This window comes from Sarcophilus harrisii, chromosome 2 (assembly GCF_902635505.1).
Source record: "Sarcophilus harrisii chromosome 2, mSarHar1.11, whole genome shotgun sequence".
Lineage (NCBI taxonomy): Eukaryota > Metazoa > Chordata > Mammalia > Dasyuromorphia > Dasyuridae > Sarcophilus > Sarcophilus harrisii.
Genome location: NC_045427.1, coordinates 447,330,436 through 447,354,427, shown reverse-complemented (window position 1 = coordinate 447,354,427; position 23,992 = coordinate 447,330,436). Strand labels below are relative to the sequence as shown.

At 34.6% G+C, this 23,992-nt stretch overlaps 1 protein-coding gene across 1 annotated transcript in view; it reads left to right on the top strand.

Annotated features, from left to right (window-relative positions):
* DENND1A (DENN domain containing 1A) overlaps nt 1-23,992 on the top strand; it is a 645,990-nt gene that overhangs the window by 304,736 nt on the left and 317,262 nt on the right. Inside the window, 2 exon segments of the mRNA XM_031954278.1 lie at nt 1,559-1,612; nt 12,247-12,357. Of these exon segments, the coding sequence (XP_031810138.1) occupies nt 1,559-1,612; nt 12,247-12,357 (165 nt within the window).

Genomic DNA, 23,992 nt, shown 5'->3' with positions numbered 1-23,992 from the left:
ACCACTGGAATTTCATTATCAAGGAAGTGACCTAGTCAGACCTGTGCTTTGGAAATATTGTTTTGGCTCTGAGGAGAATGGATTAAAAAGGAGAGAAACTGAAGCCAGGGAGATCATTTATGCTTTTTCTACTAATCTAAGTGAGAAGTATAAGGTTGGTGGTTATTTAAGTTTAGAGAATAGACCAGGTACCAGAAAGATTATGGAGTTAGAATCAACTGGGCAGCTGTTCAGACACTTGAAATGATTGATAAGAGTCGAAGATGACTGAGCTTATAAATTTGGGTAACTAGAAGAATGGTGATGCCTTCATCAGAAATAGAGAAGTTTGAAGGGTGGCTTTTTAGAGGAAAGACAATGAGTTCACTTCAGGGATATGTTGATTTTGAAATGTCTATAATATATCCAATTTGAAATATCCAGAAGACAGATGATAGCAGTCATAGAAAATCTATGACTGATAGAGAGATCTGGGAGTCTTTTACATAGAAGTGATAATTAAATCTAATGGAGCTGCTTATGAAGAATGTTGAGAAGAAAAGAGGAAGGGGAAGAGAAAGATGAGACTATTAGAGAGCCCACGGCAGAATCTTGGGAAAAGGAAGAAGAAATTAATTGTAAAATTGAAAAAATGATTGAAGAAATTTGATGTTATGATTACTGTGATGAATTTTTTAGATTCATCTCATAGTTTAAATTCAAGAAATATTTATTCAATTAACTTAAAATATGGAGTTAAAATTTTTGTTGATGGAGGAACTTCTTGTACCAATAAAATTGTAGATGTTGGAAATAATACTTAAGGCAAGAATTGATGAGATTTTAAAAAAAATTTTTTTTTTTGGTCATTTTTAAAATCTCCAATTTCTTTGTGAATATTGCCTTTTAGAACACAAATTGCAGCCCCCATCAAATCTTGGATGATGATTTTTATGAGCATCTATGGATTTTTTAAAAAAATCACTTCTTACTGTTTAGACATCTCTTGACTTTATGACAAACATATAATCTCAACCAGGTACAACTTTGTTAGAGTTTATGTTTGTGTGCAAGAGGACATTGTCCCCTCAACAGCATTGGTAAAAGAATGTCAATGGCTAATTTTCTCCTTTGTATTATAGTTCCAAATAATGGTTTTAAATATTCAGGATATTTTGTAGTAAACTTTATTGCCATTTTTCTTTACATCAACAAATTATTTAATTTTATAAAATCATTTTAGCAGTGATTCAGCATGGTTGATTCCAGATGATGTGCAATCTTCTACATATTAAAAGGAACATTAATTTTGAATCGTGAAATCTGGTTTTGAATTGCAACTCTTTCATTTACTAACTGTATGATCTTGGATATATTACTTACTCTTTCTAAACTTAAATTTCCTCTTCAGTAAAATTTGCTCCATCTACCTCCATAGATTTATTGGTCATAACCAAATAAATAGTATGTGGGTTCTTTGAACCTTAAAGTGTTATGTAAATATTATTATTGTTACTATTATTACTGTTACTCATTTTTACAAAAACAAGTTACCTTTTGGTTTTTGTTTTTCCTTCAGCACTCTTACTTTACTGTGCCTGACACAAGAGAACTTCCCAGTATACCTGAAAATGTGAGTATTTGAGTTGATTTAAATTCCTCTTATTCCTTTTCACCTTTTGAAAGTTTTTATAAGTAGATGGAGGCTGAGTCTGTAACAGTAATAGAGAATTCTGTTCTATCACCCCCATCCCCATTTTGTGATGATTAATAGTTTGCAATTCTTCATCTAGTCACTGTTTTCCTGCAATCATTTATGTCACTAAATGTTAGCAGGCCCTTTTACCTGAAACTTATTGCGTATGCTTTTGTCTTCACCAATAAAATCAGGAATGTAGATATAAAAAACTAAATTTGAGTTAAACTTGTGCCTCAGCTGACTCTGTGATATTAATCAGATCTCTTCCTTCATATATATATTCCAGTTTCCTCATATATAAAATATGGGGAGAAGTAGACCTAATGGTTTCTAATGTCCCTTCCAAATCTAGCATTCTCTTGTTTCTCTTACATTGATTCCACCACATACTTTATGGAAAGGAGTCATAATAAAAGGAATTAATTCTGTACTTCTTGTTGTGTCAGTTTTCTCCACTATTGGGATAAGTCATTATCACAAGTCTAACCGTATTAGGGAAGCATGTCACAAGCTATTGAGGTATTATTACTCCTAATTTATTATTTTTTTTGCTTGGTGATAAGTCATATGATCAACAAAATGAAAGACCAGATATTTTCTCCAGAGTTTATGACCTCTCAAATCTCTTTAAAGTAAGAATTATATAGCAAAGGTAAGACAGTTACAGGTATCTTACACTCTTTTAACACTAGAGAGGTGACAACCTAACAAATCAACAGCAGAAAAGACTAGTTTCTAATTCTTAACATAGTCACTTAGCACCTTGTCCTCAACTAGACCCACACTCAGGCAGGCTGGCAAATGTACAGAAGGAGACAAAGATAAAAGTAGAACTGAAACAGAAGTGATGGTAAAGAACAGATCTAAAACATGATATATTAAACCTCAGAACTCCCTGACTACAGTTGAGTAGAACTACACTGCAGAATGAGAGAATACATAAATGGAAGAAAGGGAAGAAGCTACAGAACAATATTTTATATGTTTGAATCAAATCAGTGATAAATGATGAAGGAAAAATATCCTATATGAAAACAGGTGAAGTGAGAAAAGTAGGGTAGAGATGCAAAGGGGAGAATTTCAATTCAAAGATTTGAGGAAGTTCCATGGAAAAATGCTCCTATGGGGTAAAATGTGTTTGTTACAGTGGGTACAATCTACTGGGACCTGGTACATTGAGATATTCCTACCTCTGAGAGAGTGTTTTGCCTCTGTACCTCTGAGCCTGGGGACAAGTGACTTATTGAAGGGTGGGAAGGCATGTACTCAAAGTAAAAATTTCTTGGGAAATAGGAGAATGGAAATGGAGAAAAGTCCATAGGGGAGGGCACCTTTGTTATAAAGAGCAAAATCAAGTCAACCAGAAAATTTTCATCCTAGGACAATATTTTTGTTTTCTCTATCAAATCCATGAATTATGAATTGTTATCTCCACAATTGAGGATTATTAGAAAAATGGAGACATATGGATAGGAGTAAAATCTGGAGTGAAATATCATAGAAATTGAATAGAAGAAGGAATTCAAAATAGGTTCTTTAGAAGTTTTAAATCTATGAGGAACATAGAGATTTAAGGAATAAATGAGTATATCAACCATGAATCAAAATGTGTGATAGAGAATGTCAAGAGAAATAATGAAGAGAGTGAGGAAAAGATTCTCTAAAGAGAATAATGTAAAGCACAGAAAATGAAAACAACAGAATCTTGAAACAAGTTGAGAAGAGGGCAGAATTAGGGGATGGAATGGATATTTTCCTTGGCTACTTAAATGAGAGGAAAAAGAATTAGATGATTTGTAAGTAAGAATGAAAAAAGGAATTCACAAATTAAGCAAATCCAAAACTAGGGAAAGGTGTTACAAATGGGGATTGCCAGCAACTTAAGGATAAGAGGAAAAGAGCTGATAGGAGTAAGCTTAAAAAAGCTGAGAAATCACATGTTTACAGAAGGAGGAGGGATCCTAATTTGGAAAAAAATCAAACCTAACATTAGAGAAAAATGGAGGAAAATGTAAACCTAGTTTTCATAACTTTAAATGTGAATTGATTTTTAAAAATTCAATTAAAATCCCTAATAGAAAACCAAATGAATAAATAATGAATGCTTAAAATGGAACTAATAAAGGAACTGCCAAAGAAAAAAGCTCCTAGTTCTGATAGATCCATAATTCTATTAAAATTTTAAAGAACAAATAATAGTAATGCTATTAATTATTGTCAAATATTAACGAAAAAGCTCTCAGATTCTTTTTATGTGAGAAATATATTCTTAATATCTAAACAGTGGAGAATAAAGCAAAAAAAAACTATGTAGATTAATATCATTTATGAATATCTACTCAAAAATTTTAAATAGAATCCTATTATACAACTATAGCAATTTATCCAAGAAATCATTCATCATTATTAAACTGTATTTTACCTAGGGATAAAACATAATTAAACATTAGGGGAACAATCAACATATTTATCACTTTAAAAACAAAAAGCAATTTAGTTAAATACAACAGATATTTATTGAGGGCTAACTAGATGCAAGACATTAAATTTAAAAATATCCAAAGCCACATGACTATTTCAATTAGTAAAGACAATGTCTTTGAAAAGAGATAAGGGACAATACTAATTTATGCTAAAAGAGCCTATTTAAGGCATAGAGAGATTCTTTTTCATATCCTAAAAAGTATCTACCTAAAATCAAAAGTAAGCATCACATGAAATGGGTACACACTAGAAGCTTTACCAACAAATACAGGAGAAAAGCTAGTATGCTCACCCTCTCTAATAAATATATTTCATAGTTATATAAATGTTAGTAATAAAACAAGAGAAAGAAATTAAAAGCATAGTAATAAGCAGAGACCAAACTATCCCTATTTACTGATGTTATCATGTTGCTTGAAAATCATAGGAATTAAATAAAGAAACTGAGATAATATCTTCAGCAAAGTTGTAAGTTTTATTTACAAAATAAATTCACAAAAATTTCAACAGGAAAATAGAATCCAAAAGGTAATAATGTAAAGGTAAATATTCAAAATAACTAGAAAAATGCATTAAATACATGGGTACTAATCTTCCAAAGCACACAAAATGTTTTTCCAAATTAGAACCACAATAATGTTTTACTTATCGTGCTACAAAATGGAAAAGATTACCACACATGTTAATTGTCATTGTTGGAAGGGTTATGAGAAGATAGGCACACTAATGCATCATTGGTAAACCTCAGGCTGTGAATCAGTACAAACATTTTGAAAAGCAAATTGGAATTAATTCAAATACAGTGATTAAAAACTTCCATCCCTTTTGATCAAGGGATTTCTGTTCTAGGCTTATTCCCCACTGATGTCATATAAAAAACAAATTGTTTAACTGACTGATAAGCATAAAATTGAAAACCAATAGATACTTATCAGTCAGTTAAATTTGTGATGCATTAATGTAATGGAATATTATTGTAGTGATAAATGTGATGCATTCAGAGAAGCATGGAAAGACTACATAATCTAATGAAGAGCAAAGTAAGGCAAGAACACAGTAGACACTGTGAAAAAAACACAGTGGAAATGGAAAGATCAGCCAAAAACCAATCAAAAGTGAATGTTGTAGAGCTTCAAAAAACAAACGTGGCAGCTAGTTGGCTCAGAGAACTGACCCTGGAGTCAGGGACCTCAATTCAAATCTGGCCTCAGACCCTTAATGCTTACTAGCTGTCTGACTCTGGGCAAGTCACTTAACCCTGATTGTGCATCCCTCTCCCCACATCCCTAAGGAAAAAGAAAAGGACAAAGTGGCTCCAAAGAAGAAGACTCTTACATCCCACTCTTTGGCAGATATTGAAAGTCTACATTTTACCTTTATTTTCAAATCTCTAGTATGTTAGCCAGTTTTGCCGATTTTTTTTTTCCTTTAAAATTTTGTTTTATATAATGCTTCTTTGGTGTGGGGAGTAAGGAAGAATATTGGGGGAAATTTTAGTGAAATTTCAATAAAAGATATCAATAAAAATTTATTTAAAAAACTTAAAACCTGAGGTGCAAAGAGGGAAAAAGGCATAAGCAGGATCACACAATTGCTAAGTAGTAGTGATATCTGATGGTTGGAATCCAAAGGTTTTGTTTTTATTTCTAGGCCAATATTCTTTCCCCTGCATCTTTTCAGATGATTTCTTTCCATTTTCAAGTGCTTACTGAAGTTTATTCTTTATTTTTCCATAACTTTAATATCAAAACTATGTTTTTCTTCTCAAAGGAATTGAATACAGTAACTGTAATTCATCATTAGCATTTAATCTGTATGCCAACATCACATAAGCATGAGTGTGTTTCATCTAATAGCAAAATGTAAGCAAAAGAATGCTAGACTGGTAGTCAAGACACTTGGATTTATTATATATGTGCCTCCTGAAAATTTACTAGCCATGTGGTCTTGAGCAGGTTATTTCTCCCTTGCCCTTAGCTTTTCATCTATAGAATGACCATAATAATGCTGACACTGTCAGTAATTTAATTTCCTCCTAGTGTTGTTAGACTTTTCTGGACCTCAGTTCCATCCTTTTCAAAGTGGGTAATGGTAATTCTTGTATGGCCATTTCACTTGGTTATTATGCAGAAAATATTTTGAAATCTGCAAGTGTTTGGTTTTTTTTTTAAGGTATGATTTGTTGTTGTTATGATGACATATATTTAATATTAATACCATTCATGGTATTAACATTAGTAATAAAAAGAAAAAACCCTTCAATACTTGAAGGCTTCATCTGTAAGAGGACTTTCTCTGCTGAGACAGACTATAGCCCCATTATTCCTTGGTAATTGCTTTCATGAGTTGCTGTGGTAACAACACTTAATAATCTTGTGAGCCTCTGTCTCACTGCTTTACTGGGCTGTTCCACAGATTACAGACCTAGAGTCAGTCCATCACTGGGCCAGTACAAAGAAAAGTAACATGATCCAGATAAGAATCAGAAAGCCAGGATTCAAATTCTGACTTTGAGTTATAGTAGCCAGATGATTACTGGCAAGTCAATGGTAATACTAATGATAAGAATGATGATGATGATGTCCTATATAATAATTACAGCTAACAATTATAAGGTGTTAAGTTTTGCCAAGTTCTTTACAAATGATTTCATTTTATTCTCATAATGACCCCGAGAAGTAGATACTATTGTTATCACATTCACCCCTAACTTCACAATTTTTTAAAACAAATGAGGAAATTGAGATAGAAGTTGTATGAGCTTGAATAAGTCACTTATCAACTAAGTCTCTGAGGTTGAATTTGAACTCCTGTCTTCCTGACTCTAAGCTCAGCATTTTATCAAATGTACCATGTAGCTCCATTACTTAAGTTTACTGGGCTTTAGTTTCCTTATCACCTATAAAAGACCATAATTACAGGGATTCTCAAACTTTTTAAATAGGGGGCCAGCTCACTGTCCCTCAGACTGTTGGAGGGCTGGACTATAGTAAAAACAAAAACTTTGTTTTGTGGGCCTTTAAATAAAGAAACTTCATAGCCCTGGGTGAGTGGGATAAACATCCTCAGCTGCTTTATCTGGCCCTGGGCTGTAGTTTGAGGCCCTCTGCATAATAACACCTCTGCCTCAAGTTTGAGATAGGAAATTAAGAAACCCTACCTTTTTGAAGAAAAATTTCAGTGAAGAATTGTTATTGAGATTTTAAAAATTAAAGAAATCTTTTAGATTTTAAGCAATTTATTATTAAATACGCTACATTTAAATAATATACCTAGAGCATATCATGTCATAATTATATTTAAATTAAATATTAAAGAAATATCCCACATCACAAATGGATACAGAGTAGTAATCATAGTATTAAGCTAGTGGTGTAAGGTACTCCATATTGGTTGTGTTTTGAAAGTTTTGTTTGCTTAGTGGATTATCATATGGAACTGCATGTGAAATATTAAACAAACTTGTCATGATTATCTAGCTTGGTGTCGGGCAAAATGGTTAATGATTCATAGAAAACATTTAGAAGGACAGTTACATATAACATTACTGAGATGTCACTTTTCCCCAAGATTCTCTATGATACAAACAAGATTTATGAACTCATAGTGATGTCCAAAAATAAACAAGTGGAGTTCATTTCAGTCAACCCATTATCACATGGGGAGATTGTCAGGTAATTGTTTATTGAAATAGTTTTTAGATTGGTACAGAAGAATGACTCTAGCTTCTGGCTAATCTCTGCTTTCTTTCTGATAAATCTTGTTCCTGATTTGAGTCCTTATTAAACAGTACTGAACTGGATTTCTGAAGAACTAGGCCCTAGTTTCAACTCTGCCACTTTTTGACCTATTCAAGTCACTTCTTTAAGGGACTTATTTCTGTCATTTATAAAATGGTGGTTTAACTCAGCTTCTTTTTTTGTTTGCTGTTCTTTCTTTTAAAAGGCATCATAGTTAGGTAGAAAAAGCCCTGAAATTTGGAGTAAAAAAAGCTGGGTTCAAATTATGTCTTTGCCTTTTGCTGTGTACAAATTTGAGTTTCTTAACCCTCTTTAGGTCTTTGTTTCTTTCTCTCTTAATTAGGGGGGAAAAAAGAGAGTGGGACTAGTATTTTTAAGGTCTTTTCAGGCTCTAAATCTAAAGCTGTCAGACTTTTGGCAACCTGAATAATCCTAAATTTTTAGGTTTTGATATTCTAAGATCCTTTCCAGCTCCGATATTTTATGTCCTATGAAATCTAATGAATGGACTTTTTCTTAATCTTTTGATACATTTTCTTCTTAAACATTTTAAACTCAGAATTTATAATATATACTCAGTTCCCCAGAAAAAATAATAAACTACCCGTGAAGATTTAACAGTATCATATCAATTTAGGGAAGGCATTTGAAGACTTGTTTTGTGGTATTATTGGAACAAATGTCATTTTTCAGAAATAAAACCTTTTGAAAGAGTTTTCAAACATTCCTGCCTCATAAACTATTCTAAAAGGAGTTACAGTATTGAATATATTGCAAGTTAAGTATCATCAACTTTTAAAGCAAGAAAGTACCTTACAAAATGAGAGGAAAGGAATAGTTTTCCAAGAAGAAACTTAGACCTCAGTCATTTGTAATGAATATGGTCCTAACAGTCACTAAACACAGTAAAATCATCAACAGAGTTGACCAATATGTGGAAGCATCAAGGAAGGATCAGTTTGGGGTTAGCACTGTGTTGGGAAGACTATCTCTTACAATATTCCAGATTTAAGATATTTTTCTTCTAAGTTCCTATGCTTCTCTCATTCCTTATTTTTCATCTCTTTTGTCCAAACCTTTCTTCCTTTCCTAATTTTCTTTTTTTCTTCTCCCTTCCTTGTTGTTTATTTGCTATTCCTTCATGTCTTATTTTCTTTATTTTTATATCTTCTCCTCCCTTATTCTTTTATCGTCTTTCCTGTACTTCCTCTCTTCCTGCTCCTCCTTCCTCATCTCCTCTTCTTTTTCTTTTATTTCTTTCTCCTTCATTTCTTTTTTCTCATTTCTTCCTTCTTTCTTTTCTTTTTCCTTTCCTTCCACTTTATTCTTTTTTCTTCTTCCCCCTTCCATCCTCCTGTATGTTTTCCCTAGTATCATTCTTGAAGTCATAGGGTATTGGTAATGAATATCCTAATGATATGAGGAAGGGAAATAAAAAGAGGATAAAGATACCATTCCAAAATCTCCCAATGTCTTCTGATGGCTAAAGTGCCCCGAACTCTACAGAGACCTTGGGCTACTAGAGTTCTTACCCATCTATTCCATTCAAGCAGTTATAGACTCAGACATGTGATATCCCAGAAGGAAAGAGGCAGGGGGAGGAAGCAGATAAAGGAGACAGCTTCTGTTTAGACACAAATATCTTGGTAATCAGCACAGATGGGATGAGAAATACCGAAAAAGTACATGACAGTTTAGAGGGGATTTGGCTAAATGTTATATATTTTTAATATACCTGTATGTTGCTTTTACAACAAGCATCTGAGTCTGTTAGCATATGGTTTCTGAGAGTATTTCTTGTATTAACCAATATAGGTTTACTTGTTAAATCCATTCTTTTCCCTACTCCTCAAGTGCATTTTTACAATTATGGGTTTTTTTTCCCTTTATCCCAGCAAAATAAGGCTGAAAATTTGTCTCTAACGCTGTTTCTTCATATTTGGATGGCAAGCTGGGGAACATATTTTTGCACAGTATGAAACTTCTTGGCAGACTCCTCAGGCCACGTATTGGTGGCTTTAGAGTTATCTTTGGATCTGTCAAAAGTGCTAATGGGCTCTCTGGGCTCCTTTAAGCTCCTCAATCCTATTTTTCTTTTTCTTGAAAGAAAAAAAGAAATCTACACATTTCATCGACAGTTAAGCTTCTACTAAAATCTTCAGCCACCCCATATTTTTGTCTACACGTGTGTGTTGGTAAGAAGGTCTCTACCATGTGAGCGTCTACAGTGGAGCCCTATCCTGACATCATTAGCACAGTCCTTCTTGTTTCATCCAGCAGGAGATGCTCTTGTTGACTGACTTGGAATGCTGTTTACATTTCCTATCAAATTTCACATAATCATAAATTGTTAGAATATAAAGGATCATAGAAACTAAAACGTCAGAGCATACAATATGCTACATGCAAAGGGTGTTAACTGTGGATTTTAGAATGTAGGCTGGTGAGCCATTGAATGTAGTATATCAAGGCTTGAAGTCTATCTACAACAGGTAGTGTTGAAACAGTGGAAAGGGACTTTAGTCACCATCTCATACAAACTTCTTATTTTAGTTATGAAGGAACTCAAGTTCAGAACGTGAAAGAATGTTCATGCTATGATACTAATAGTACTCACAAAGCCAGGACAAGAGCTGCATTCTCTGGCTCCTACTACCATTTCCTATCACTTGTTCTGCTATACAACATTCTTTTTTTGCCGATTGGCTTCTCTGCTGGTTGCCACATTTTGGATTACACCTGTTGGAGGACACTAAATATGGTGCTTGCTTTGTAATTTTTTATCTGTTACAAAATTAACACAGTCTCAATTTGTGAGGTTCTCTGGTTAATACAGTCCTTCAGTTGAACACTAATGAATCATAAGATAAATGCCCATGGTTATTCCCAACTGTTTCAATTGTTATAATGCACATTGTGCTATTTGCATGTAAAATCCTCTCAGCTCTCTTGAATTAGCTGGGTTATAAATCCCTACTCATTATAAATTGCAGCTTCTGTTGTAGAGAACTTTTCTTTATTTCTGAGAATATGTATCATGTGATGTTGAAAGCCTATATGGCTTTGAAGAAACAATCACGTCCACACACCTATTAAAGACCTAAGAATGGGGCATAATAAAACACTTGAATATTTTTCTTGGAATTGAAAGTAGTGTTTCTAAGGGTAAATGGCAACCTACAAAAAAAAAAAAAAAAAAAAAAAACTCCCTAGAATGCTGCCTTGTCACAACCTGGTTTTCTTCTTGTCTGTCCCCAGCTATGTGACATGGACAAATCATTTTCCCTTTTTAAGTTTTCTCATCTGTAAAATGAGAAGATTGGACTAAATTATCTCCAAGGATACTGCTTGTTCTTACAATCTGTATTTTAACATTTCTTCTAGTAAAATGTGATGTAATCTTGATGCTGGAAGAATCTCTAAACTTATCAGTAGACATGAGTTTAAATCCTAGCTCCAAAACTTACTAGCCTTGTCATTCTGAACCAAGCCATTTAACCTTGCTAAACTGAGATTTAGCATCTGTAAATGCTCTAAATCTCTAAATCTGTAAAATGAGGAGGATGTTGTTACCTCACTGGGTTACAGAGGAAATGCTTTATAAATATTTGTCCTGTGATCTAATATCATGAAAAATCATTTTACAAAAATAATGTAATTTGATATTTATCAACTTTGTATTTTGTGTAACAAAGACTCTGACTCTGTGTTAGGCATCTGAAGAAACCCAAAGATTAATCAGACACTGACATTGTGGAGTTTACAGCTCAGGGGAAAGAAGACATGCATAAATAGCTATTATACAAAATAGAACCTCAGTGTTTGAAAGCTCCAGAAAGGGAGTTTTCATTTTCACCTGCTAGAAGGATCAAAGGAGACTATGCTAGATTCTAAGTTCCAGGTATTGAACCTCAGTCTTGATATTTGGGTAGAATTTTAACAGATAAAAGTTGGGGGTGTAGCAGAACCACACAGACCACCTTACATGAGCAAAGGCAAGGAAACAAGTTCCAGATTCATGCATTGGATGAAGGGACAGGCTAGATGACCTTTCAAATCTAAGATTTTAGATCTGTGCATCTACACTAATGCCTCCAAAGCCCTACACCTCCCAGTTTAGAGCCAAATGTGAATTGAAGGGGAGAAGAATAGCAACATTATTGATAGTGCTGTTATGAACTTTAAAGATTGACTCATGTAGCCTATTAACTCTTTTTTCCCCAAATTTGGAAATGGTATCTTGCAAGATGATTTTGGGCAACTAAGTTTATTCTGTGTCTGTCTGTTAATCTTCATAATTAAGGATAAATCAGATTACAATTAACTCTTTTTTATATCTTCTAGAGAAATCTGACTGAATATTTTGTGGCTGTGGATGTCAACAATATGCTACACCTCTATGCCAGTATGTTATATGAACGGCGAATCCTCATCAGCAGCAGCAAGCTGAGCACTGTAAGTAGAGAATGTCAGTAGGCTGATCCCTATACTGTGCTCTCTGCCAGGACTTCAGTAGAGGAAGAAATGATCCTTGTATGCTTCAGGACTTCAAGGAAAACATTAAAGTCCTAATTAAACTTTAACAAGCGTCTGCTGGTACTATACTCAGAACCTTCCTAAGAGCCACATAGTGCAGCATAGGTCCTGGTCTTAAAGTCCACAGGTTCTAGTCCCAGCAATGTGTCACAGTGAAAAATGTGTAGCTGGCTAGATTTGGAGTCACAGGATTTGATTCTGAAGCTTGACTCCAACTTTGTGTCCCTGGGTTGGTTAGTTAATCTTCCAGGCCTCAGTTTCCTTATTGGAAATGAGGGACCTGGATGGAGATTTTTTCCAACTCTCATTCTAAGATCTTGCAATCTCTTCCTATTCATGTGGCTGTCATCAGGTAACCTCTAATCTAATTTTCTTTTGTATAAAACAGATGAGAATGCTGGACCACATTGTTAGCCATCAGTCAGTCAACAAACTTTATTGCCTTCTCCTTGCTAAAGATGGAAGATAGAGACAAATGGGTTGTTATAAGCAAATTGCTTTGTGAATAAGCTCTTTTTTGGGTGGGGGGAAAATCGAATCTCCTTTCACTCTGGCTGGATGTACTGTGGCTATTCATGGAGTCAATCCCTTTGCTGTTCTGTCTCTGACCTGAGCTGATTTTCCTTTCACTTCCAGGTGCTCAACATGTGGGGATTAGATTTACTATGAACACCTGATTGACTTAGCACAAGTTAGTTCAGAATTTCTAAACTCAAATTCTAAACTGACCAACTTCAGTCTCCCTAATATCAGGGATTAGAGGCTTGTACCCCACTCCAGGCAGTAGCTCATTTTTTTTTATAGCTCTTTAAAGTTTGTAAAGTGTTTTTTTGCTAGACTGGATTTCAGAATGGGAAGAATGAACTTTTATGTAATGGACTACTGGCCTTGAAAGTAGTACCGAGATCACACCACCAAGAGGGACCAGTAATATGGCTATATGGTGGTGATAAATGCAAAAAAAAATTTTTTTTGCATTTATCACCACTATTTTTATTGAATTTTTTTTTCTCTTTAGTTTAGATTTTATGTATATTTTGCTTTTTGACACAACAGACATTCTAACAAAGGCCCAAATAAATCCATTTACAAAATACATTCTTTAAGGAAACGGTTTAATTATTGATAAATAACTTAAAGAGAAAAGCACTTTTTAATTTTGTCAGTATTGTTGTAACACTGGCCATTATATTTGACCAGTTTTATTGCTTCTCTCTGTTGACATTATATTGTTGTAGTAGTAATAAATGTTGTCATTTTGGCATTATTTTCCTTGTTCTGCATTGTTTCATACAAATATTCGCCAATTTCATACAATTCATCATTCTGATAATGCACTTTGTTATAATACTAGTCCATTACATTCTCAAACCATTAATTGTTCACATCACAATTGTTTCATGTTTTGGTTATTATGACTGATCATATGCTCCTTCTACCCTGCTTTCATTAGAGAGGTGGGAACTGTGGGTGTAAAGAATCATAAGCAGTGACTGTCAGCTTTGCTTAACTGTTTTTCTTTGTTCCAAGGGAAAACTGACTTAGAATAGGGAATTGGGAAGGCTGTGACATAAAAAACAAAAGACATCAATAAAACTTTTTTTTTTTTTAATGCCGCTATGTCCACATATGTTTAGTGCTGAAGGGAGAATCAGCAGTATTTTTCATTACCTGTTTTTAATCTGGAAATATGCCATTAAAGTGACTAAAATCTCTATGTCCTTTGACCTACTACGAGGCTTATATCTCACTGATGAGAAAAAAATCCCCTCTACATCCCAGGGGGAGGTAAAGGCATACTGGGGAAAATTTAGTATTGTTTCAGAATGTGCTGTGCTTTTCTCTGAGATACAATGCATGATGCTCTGGCACATTGTAGGCCCTTAATAAATATTTATTGAATTGAATCAAATGCAGGATTTGGCTTAAATATGGGCCTTTTCCTCATGTAACTCACAATCTCATAGACCATTTTGATGCATTCATAGCTAACTATAACATAGATATATATTGTAATATATTGTGATATTATGTATAATATAGATATATTAATATAATATATGATAGCTACATAAGGAACTCATAAGAAGCAGTACAAAAATGCTATCAGCAATATATATGATCAGAAGTGAAGATAGACTGGTCATAATGGAGCAGCAAAGGAGAAAGTGTTTGGCTCAAAAAGGAAACTCTGTAAATTGTTAAATAAACCAAAAGAAGACCTTCTTCATGTTGGTTAAGTAGCTCTTCCAGAAAATTTATAAGTGGCTATGGAGAAGAATTGTGCAAAATGAAAAGGTGTGGAGAGATGTTTGATCTGCACCAGTAGAGGGAGTATCTCCACCAGTAAGATCATGCATTCATCCAAGTATTAGTATTCATAAGAGTGATGCAAAAAGAGCAGCATTCAGGACAGTGGATAGGGAGAGGTGGTAGTGGTGAGGAAGAACAGGAAAGGTTTTATGGAATAAAGTGTTTGAGCTCATCTTTATTCAAGAGAGCACCAGCCATACCTAAATAGATGTAATGCTAACCTCCATACAACTCTGTTCTTAAAATTAACTAGTCAATAACAATGAATATCGTAGAATGCTGTAATGCAGTCTAACAAAAGACTGATTCAAGCTTATTGGGATTTTCTTTGTTACTGATACATCTTACAGATTTGAAGAGAGTGAGATATAGGAGAAAGTTGTATCTGGGAAACATGTTTGCCTGTTACTGAATCATGAGCTTGATCTCATGGCTACCTGAAATATCTCCTTGTATTTCATATGTCATCATCACAGAGTCTTGATTAGTTGTAAAAAATTACTCTGAATAAAATGGCAGAGATTTTAGTTGGATTGTGGGACCCTATTATTTTAAAATTAAAAAGTCTAGCTGTTGTTGCCTTTTGTATCCCCATATTACCAACATTTACTCCATATTAATGGAGCCCATTTTAACTCACTTTTAGTATTGGGAAAGAAAAAAATAATGTATAAAGAGTACTTTAGTTTGAGATCTTCTGGTGACCTTCTCTTGGTGAATCCAGATGTAGCCAGTATTAACGCAGTCCACAGCATTTTTCTCAATTTTGTTTGATAAGATGGGAAATTAATGCTTCTTAGGATCCATCAAGTACCTGAAAGATAAAAGCCACGGAAGTCATCCAGAGTGCTGCCATCCTTAGAAACAATAACACATCAATACAGAATCTTTCCCTTGTGCACTTTTCATCTATGTGTAGTGTTTTGCATTTCAAGATTTAGTTGTCAATAACAAAAAAATAGTGGTGGGGGGGGGTGTTGCATTAAAAATGCATATTTTTGTTCTGTTTGTTCTCACTGTGTATTGATTATTTTCTCTTATGGATGATAAATAAGAAATACTTAACTGATTCTTGTTCTTTCCTGTTTTATTATAAATACATCAAAAGATTTTCACAAAAAAATGTTCTTTTTCATATGTCATGTTTCCTGACATGTGTGGCCTCTGGTCTGCCCCTCGATTGCCAAGACACAAATTATCATGTAACTGCACGGAACTTTGTTATGGAACTTCATCACTCTCATCACCTCTGTAGCACCCATAGGATTTAAAGTTGAAAAAGATAAGTCTTCTAGTCTGACCTCATTTTACAGAGGAGGAAAACAAGGTCCAGAGAGGAGAAATGACTTGGTTATGATTATACTGGTAATAAACAGTAGATTTAGTCTTCTGATTAAATTTAGGGTCCTTCCACTGGATCACTTCTTTCTTTCCCCTGCTCAATTCCATTCTGCACTACTGCCAAAATGTTTTTTCCATTCAGCAAGTATCTATGTGTACAGGGTCCTATCTTACTATTGAAAACATAGGAAGATGTGATATAAATATTGTTTTTGAGAAGCTTATAAATTAATAAGCAGATAGGCACATAAAATTGTCACATGTAACCATAAATAAGAGTAAGATAAATGCATGCAAAGTAGGATCTACATAAAATACTATTAAAAACTTGAGGAGGAAGCTGTTATTACTTGGGAAAGCTAAAAGATGAAGTAACATCTGAATTTGGCTTTGAAGGAGAACAGTGGCTTCAATAAGTAGAGGATGATGCAAAAAGCATACCTTTCTAAGGCATGAAACATGCTATAAGTATAGGCAAAAAGATGGACAAAAGTAAGATAATTGTGAGAAGTAAGTGTTTTAGTCTAATTTGACTTGAAGCTAGAGAATTTGAAAGGGAATAGTATTAGATAAGATTGGAAAGTCAGCAATATTATAACATCCCTTGAATGCTAATATTAGAATTCATTCTAGAGATAGTAAAGACTGTTGAAAGTTTTTGAGATCAGGGCATGATTGCAGAAAATGGCGTATATTTATAGTAGAAAATCTTTGTGGAAAAATCAGACATCTCGGTGGAGCAGTGGATAGAGAACTGCACCTGAAGTTAGGAAGTCTTCTGTTTGAATCTAGTCTCAGACATTTATTAGCTGTGTGGGCAAGTCATTTAACCCTTTTTGCCACTTCCCCTCATCTGTAAAATGAGTTAAAGAAGGAAGTAGCAAATCACCCTAATATCTTTGCTAAGAAAACCCAAAAAATGCTCACAAAGAGCCTAAAATGTCTAAAATGTCTGAGCAGCAATATCATAGTATAGTAAAAATGACCTAAGAGTCTTGAGACTTAGGTTTAAATTATAATCCAACTATGAGGAAATTACTTCCCCTCTCTTTGCCTCATTTTTCTTATCTATTAAATGAAAGGATTCAACTATGGTGTAATATGGGTTTTGTGTAGTTGTCTTATTTCCTTACTCTACTATATGCTTTATGAGAAGAATATTCTGTCTAATATTAGTGTCTCCTTCAGAATCTAATATTCTAAATAAACTAAGCAGTCATTCACTATTTATTTAAAATATTATTTAAATTTTTCAATTCTAAACTAAATCACATGACCCAAATTTTCACCCTTAAAATGTATTGAAAGTTAAAGGAATATATATGATGGCGAATTATCAGAGGAGCAATGTGACCTGGGTATGAGATTTATGACCTTGGAAAAGTCACTAGCTTTTCCTTTTATTCATTTAGTCTTGTGCCACATATGTGTTAGGCACTGTGCTGTGAACTTAAGTCTTCCAAAGCAAAGTATTGCCTTCCCTTAAGGCAGTGGAGGAAGATAGAGAGGGGAGGACATTGATGGATAATATGAACAAAGATAAGAATAGATAAAATTTATCTGCAGTAATATCTAGGGAGAAGAAAGAGGAAAGGAGTACACCAACAATTGTGGGGAATTGGAATAAGCTATAGGGAACATAGAGGAGGTGGCACTTTAATTGAGCCTTAATATAAATGTAGGGATTTTGTGAAAGGGAAGTAAAGAGAGAATACATTCTAAGCATGTGGGACAGCATAAGAAAGACATAAAGACATAAGAGACAGAAGACAGTATTCCATATATGAGAAATGCTAGAAAGCTGTTTTGGTTGGCATGTAGAGTTCATGAAGTATAATGTGCACTATGTCTTGAAAGGTAAGTAGGCTAAAGTCAATTTTTAAGATTCTTTCATTGTCAATTAGAGCAATTTGTATTTTGACCTACAGGCTATTGGGAGATAGTAGGACTTCTTGAGCAGAGATATGACCTGATCATCCCTGTGTTTTAAGAATATACATTTAGTAGCCATTTAAAGGATGAATTAGAATGGGAAGAACTTTAAGGCAGGGAAACAAAGTCTATTGTAGTAACCTGATTGAGAAGTGATTGAGATGGTGGTTGTGGAATTGAGAGAAAGGGACAGATGCTAAAGGTTGAAAAGACTTGGTGGTCTAATTGGATATGGGTTGTGTGGAGAGAGAAAAATTGAATATGACTTCTAGGTTGTCAATATAGGTGATTGGAAAGATGATGATGTCCTCAGCAGAAATAGGGAAATTAAGAAGAGAAAAGAATTTTGGGGAAAGATGAGTTCTATTTTGAACATGCTGATTTAGAGATGCCTTTGGGGCATCTAATTATAAGCGGCCTCTAAGTCATTAATAATGCAAGTCTGGAACTTGAGAAAGTACAATTAGATATATATGTCATTTTCATAGGAGTTGAACCCATAATGAAGCCACCAACCAAAAGAGTAGACAGAGAAGGCAAGAGGATTCAGGATAGAATCCAAGAGTACACCCACATATTAAGGGGCAATGGATAATGCTTGAACAGTAGTAGCTAGAGAGTAAAGGGAGGGCAGATATCACAAAAAATATAGTAAAAGAGTATATCCAGGAGGAAGAATTAATTAACGATATCAGATATTTCAGAGAGGTTATAAAGGTTGAGGATGGAGAAAAGGCCACTAGATTTAACCCGTAAGAGGTTTTCATTAACCTCAGAGCAGTTGTAGTTCAATGAATTTGGGCTCTCACTCATAGAAGTTAAGAAGGCAAATGTAAAAAGAAGTTGAAAAAAGAAATAGTAGACTTTTTTCTGTAGGAGTCTGTGTGTGAAAGCATGAAGGGACATAGAACAAATGAGCTTAGTGCATGTTAAATTTAAAAGGATATTATTTTTAAGACCGCGGCAGACCCAAGAATGTCTGTAAACAGTAGAAAAAGAACCAGAAGATAGGGAAAGATTGAAAATTAGAGAAGAGGAGCATAAAATTGTGAGCATAAGTTGCCTGAGAGGATGGTTTTATGGCCAAAATAGAGAGGTTGGCTTTGTTGAAAAGAAGAGCTCTCTTTCATTTAGAGAGGAGGAGAAAGGGGATGGTGTCAATGGATTTGTGATCAGGAAAGAAGAGTAGATCCACTTATTAGGAGAGACAGTATGGGGTAATGGTCAGTGTCAGTCTGCAAATCAGGAAGACGTGTATTTAAACCTTACCTCAGACACCTAATTAGGTGAACCTGAGCATATCACTTAATCAGTGAGCCTCAGTTTTGTCTTCTATAAAATGAGAATAATAATAATAATAGCATTTAGAATTGTTGTAAGAATCAAAACAGACAATGCAAGTGTTTTTGTAAATCTTGCTATTTTTATATGACATTATTATTTTTATTATTTTCCCTGTAAAGTATGAGGTAAAATCCTCTGCTGAGTAAAAAGTGGGAAGTATCCCGTTGGGAGGCTTTGGAAAATGAAAAAATAGTTCATAATAGTTGTTGTTTTGCTCCTGAGGAAGTTAAATCATTTGGGGAAGAGAAAAACAAATACCTTGCTACTGTAAGGGCACAATTGAGATAAGATGACATAAATGAGTAAAGAAACTAGTCAGTATAGTTGTATGACTGGGAAAGTGACCATCTTTCCACTTGCTCTTGAATCCTTTGTGCCCTTTTGACCAAAGATACTCAGTTCTTTCAACAAATTCTCAAATGACAAGGTTCCAAGTAATCTTTCCTCATTTGGAGGTTCCAGAATATCAAAGAAGTCCCTTTTCAAACTTTGATCCAATTGTCAATTCTGTAAAATAAGCCTGTGCCTCATTTCTCTTCTGTAAAATGGGAATGATATTTACATTTACAGTCTGGGTATCAAAGGTGATAGAGTAACATTTGTAAAGTATTTCTAGCTTTCTGGGATGATAGCACTTGACAAATCCCACATCCATCTTGCAGCTTGCCTATTTGCAGCCCTTCAAGCAGAGACAAGAGTGACAGTTTCAGACAGGTTTGAAACATTGGATCCATGCCAGAGCATCCTTGCCTGCACACTCTGCTCTGTATGTTCCAGCCGTAAGAACAAGCTGCATTATTTTATTTCAAACTGTGCTCAGGGGAAGCCAAGACCTTGTAACTGGAAACTTACCAAGCAGTGAATTCTAAGGCTATATTTAGTCTTATGTATTTTTTTTTATATGGGTTGTATAGAGTTGGCCCATCAATACATATATCTTGAACAGGCACTGTGAATGGACAATGAACTGGGCCCAGAACTGAACAGGAGAAGCATAAGCTCAGTTGCCTTTGAGAAACTGCATGGTATTTTTAATGACCCCCAACTTCTTCTAGAAACAGAGGCCCAGTTTTTAAACATTAGTATTCATCGTGTGATGCTATATTGCTCCTAGTCCTGGTATACCACTATCTCCAAAGAATTAAAGTTGGGAGTCACCCAACAAGCAGAGGGGTACGTGAAAGAATCTGTAGGCAACAGTACATTTCCAACAAGATGTTCTGTAAGAAAAGCAGCATATTGGATGCCATCCTTGAGGAGTGTGATCTCCCAAAAAAAATGGCCAGCCATCTAACAAGAATGAGAGTTCACTGGTCAGTTGCCCACATGTACCACAGATATCCTGACAATATCAAAAGATTTAGAAGAAAAGCTCCAATATATTGAGTTGGACCCTCTGGGGGGGATTTTTGGCACAGAATGGACAGGAGTCACTCATGATGAGAAGACATGGTTAAGTTGTGATCTAGATTCTAGGTCGGAAAGAATAATAGACCCAGTGAAGTATCAAAGTATATAGTATCAAAGAAGTATACAAATAAATAAAACGAACTTTTTGTTCTCTCAAGCATTGTTGGTTTTTATATTTCAAAGAAAGATAGACCAGAATTGTTCATGGATATAACTAGTAGGATACCTAGTCAGCATGGTTAGATGACTGAGAAGCAGAATATTCAGAGAAATAAGAAAATTAATCTTTTTGGAGAGGAGAGGAATCTTCAGGAAAGAGCAGTAAAACTGAAATCAGAGGAATATTAAGAAGGGAGAAAGGAACAAAGAAACCCCATATGTCAAAAGCAATACCTGAGCTTATGATCTTCGAAGATAGCTATGGACTCTTGAAGGTAGAGGTGAGGAAGGCCTTCCAGACATGAGAAAAATCTAGTGCAAAGGCAAGGAGACAGAAGGTGGAATGATATATGTAGGGGACAATAAGCTTATAAAGGTAGCATGGAGTCACTTTGTAAAGTCTTAATTTGCCAGGCAAGGATTTTGTATATTAACCTAGAGATAATGGAAAGCTTCTGAAATTTTTAAGTAATGAATGACATGATCATGTTTCTGCCTTGGAAAAATCAATTTGTCAGCCATGTGGAAGATGGAGTTCAGAAGGTTAAGAGCAGACCTATTCAGAGGCCATTGTGGTAGATAAGGAGAAGGGTGATTTAAGTCTGAACTAGAGTTATAGTCATGTGGATAGGGTGAACATGGAATGCTAAGAGGGATGTTATAGAGGTACTATCAGCAAGGGTGGGTCACTGATTGATTTGAAGGGTGAGGGAGAGCAAAAAGCCAAAGGTGGTACCTGCATTTCATACCCATGTGATTGGAAATTGCAATGTTAAAAAGGAAGTCAGCTTAAGGAAGAAAGCAATTATTTCTATTAAATCTAGATCTCTGTAATGGATTATGTTTATGTAGTTTATTATTATTATTAATAATGATTTACCATTCTTTCTTCCCAAGAAATACGATGTTTATGACATGATACAATAATTGTTTTTGTGAGATACAATAGGTTTACAAAATGCTTTATGTTATTTGACTTGTACCCTAGTACTAAAAGGTGACTTCTGCAAGTCACTGTTTTACACATAAGACAGTTCAGTCTCAGAGTAATGAAGATAGGAAAGATTTCTTCAGGCTGAAAATTGGATAAGGAAGGCTATTGTGGTCAGAAGATGGCAGAGTAAGCAAGAGTGAAGAGGGAAAGAGAATTCTAGTTGAAGCAGGTAGTTTCTAGGAGTAGAAGACATTGAAATCTATCCAATCATTTTTGGATATTGGACTAAGGATGTGCTCTATAAATTTCAGTACAGTGAAAGAAAAAAAAAAGATCATTCTCCTTCAAGTCAAATTGATGGGTTCAAATTAGCAACTGCTATTTTTTACCTGAAATATTTTAAAAGTTTGACAAAATTATCACAATATAGAGAATTTTCAGAGGATTAGACCCAAATTCTTCCTATGAAGAAAATCCTAGATGCCTTTTTCCTTGACATTAATCCCTAGGAAATGACTCAAGCTGAGATTAATTTAAGAAGTCTCATTTACTTTGGTTGGACATTTTCACAGATTTTGGGGAAACAGTTGGGTATAGTAGAAAACACCAGATTTGAAATCACAAGGATTTGAGTTCAGGTGTCAGCTCTGTCATTTGCCATATAATCATGAGAAAATCTTTATATCTCTGATCTTTAGTGTCCTTATCTGCAAAATAAAAATTTGAAGTCAAGAATCTTTAGGGATCTAAAAGGTTGTATAATAATAAAGTATTTCATAATAATATTTTTTTTAGTACTTTACAAAACTATTTCTCATTCATTCTCTAATTTAATCTTCCATTCATCCCTGTGAGATAGTTATCCCTTTTATTAACGAGTTCATATAGAGGGCTGCACTTAATAACTATGTCACTCTAGGCAAGTCACTTACCCACTGTCAAATTCAGTTTCCTTGTATATAAAATGGGTATATTATCCCCCTTTCAAGGTTGTTGTCCACCATTCAGTGAATTAGCATTTATTACTTATCAATCAACCAACTAGCATTTAAGCCTCTAATGTATGTCAGTAATTGTGGTAGTCCTTAAAGGTGTGTGAAGGTAGAAAGAAACCTCAACAATTTGTACTCCTAGGGAGCTTGCATATCAAGAGAGCTGACATGAATGAATGAATTAGTGAATGAATGAGTGAAAAAGCATTTATTAAACCTGTACTGTGTGGAAAACAATGTGCTAAACAATAAGAATACATAGGAAAAAGCAAAATAGTACCATCTCTGAAGCAACTCTAATTCTAATGAAAGAGATAGCTCATATGGGGACACTTCAGCTACAAAGCAGATGGAATATCCACTAGGTCTTTAGGTACTGCACATAAGATAGTGCATAATCTTCAGCGATATTCTTATTGATTTTAAACCGGATTTGTTTCTGAAGTCAAACCATTGGTTATTGTCAAGGTCTTTGGATAAGAGGACCTTCTTTTCTGGATCTTTAATATCTTTGGTCACTGAGGAGGTAAGGACGTGTATCAGTGCTCCATCTTCACTGATGTATTCTTCATTATGGCTTAAGGGAAGGATGAAAGAAGGTCTAGGATTGGGTTGGAGGGCACTACTCCTATTTCTGTGGCTTTTGGCTATAGAGTATATGTACATATATAAACAGATACAGAGTAAATACAAAATAAATGTGAAGCAGTTGAATACAAATTAGAGAGGGAGACACTAGTAATTGGAAGGATCAGTTAAGGCTTTATGTAAGAGACAGTGCTTATGTAGTGTTTTAAAGTGAGTGAGAGATCCTGGAGACATAAGAGAGGCAATACCAAGAGATCCATTGTGTGAAGAGCAGACAGAAGGGTAGTTTGGTTGAGTTGTAGAATGATAGCAGGGACGTAATGTACAGTGAACCTGGAAACATATGTTATAAAGTACTTTAAGAGCCAAATAGGAGTTTATACTTTACTCTATAAACAATGAGAAGTGGTTGAAGTTTTCTGGTTGGGGTAACAATATACTCTGATTCTCTCTTAAAGAAAATCATTGGCAAGTATTTGGAAGCTGAATTGGAATGGGGAGACTTGAGGCAGTAATCCAAGTGAGAGTTAATGAGGGTCTG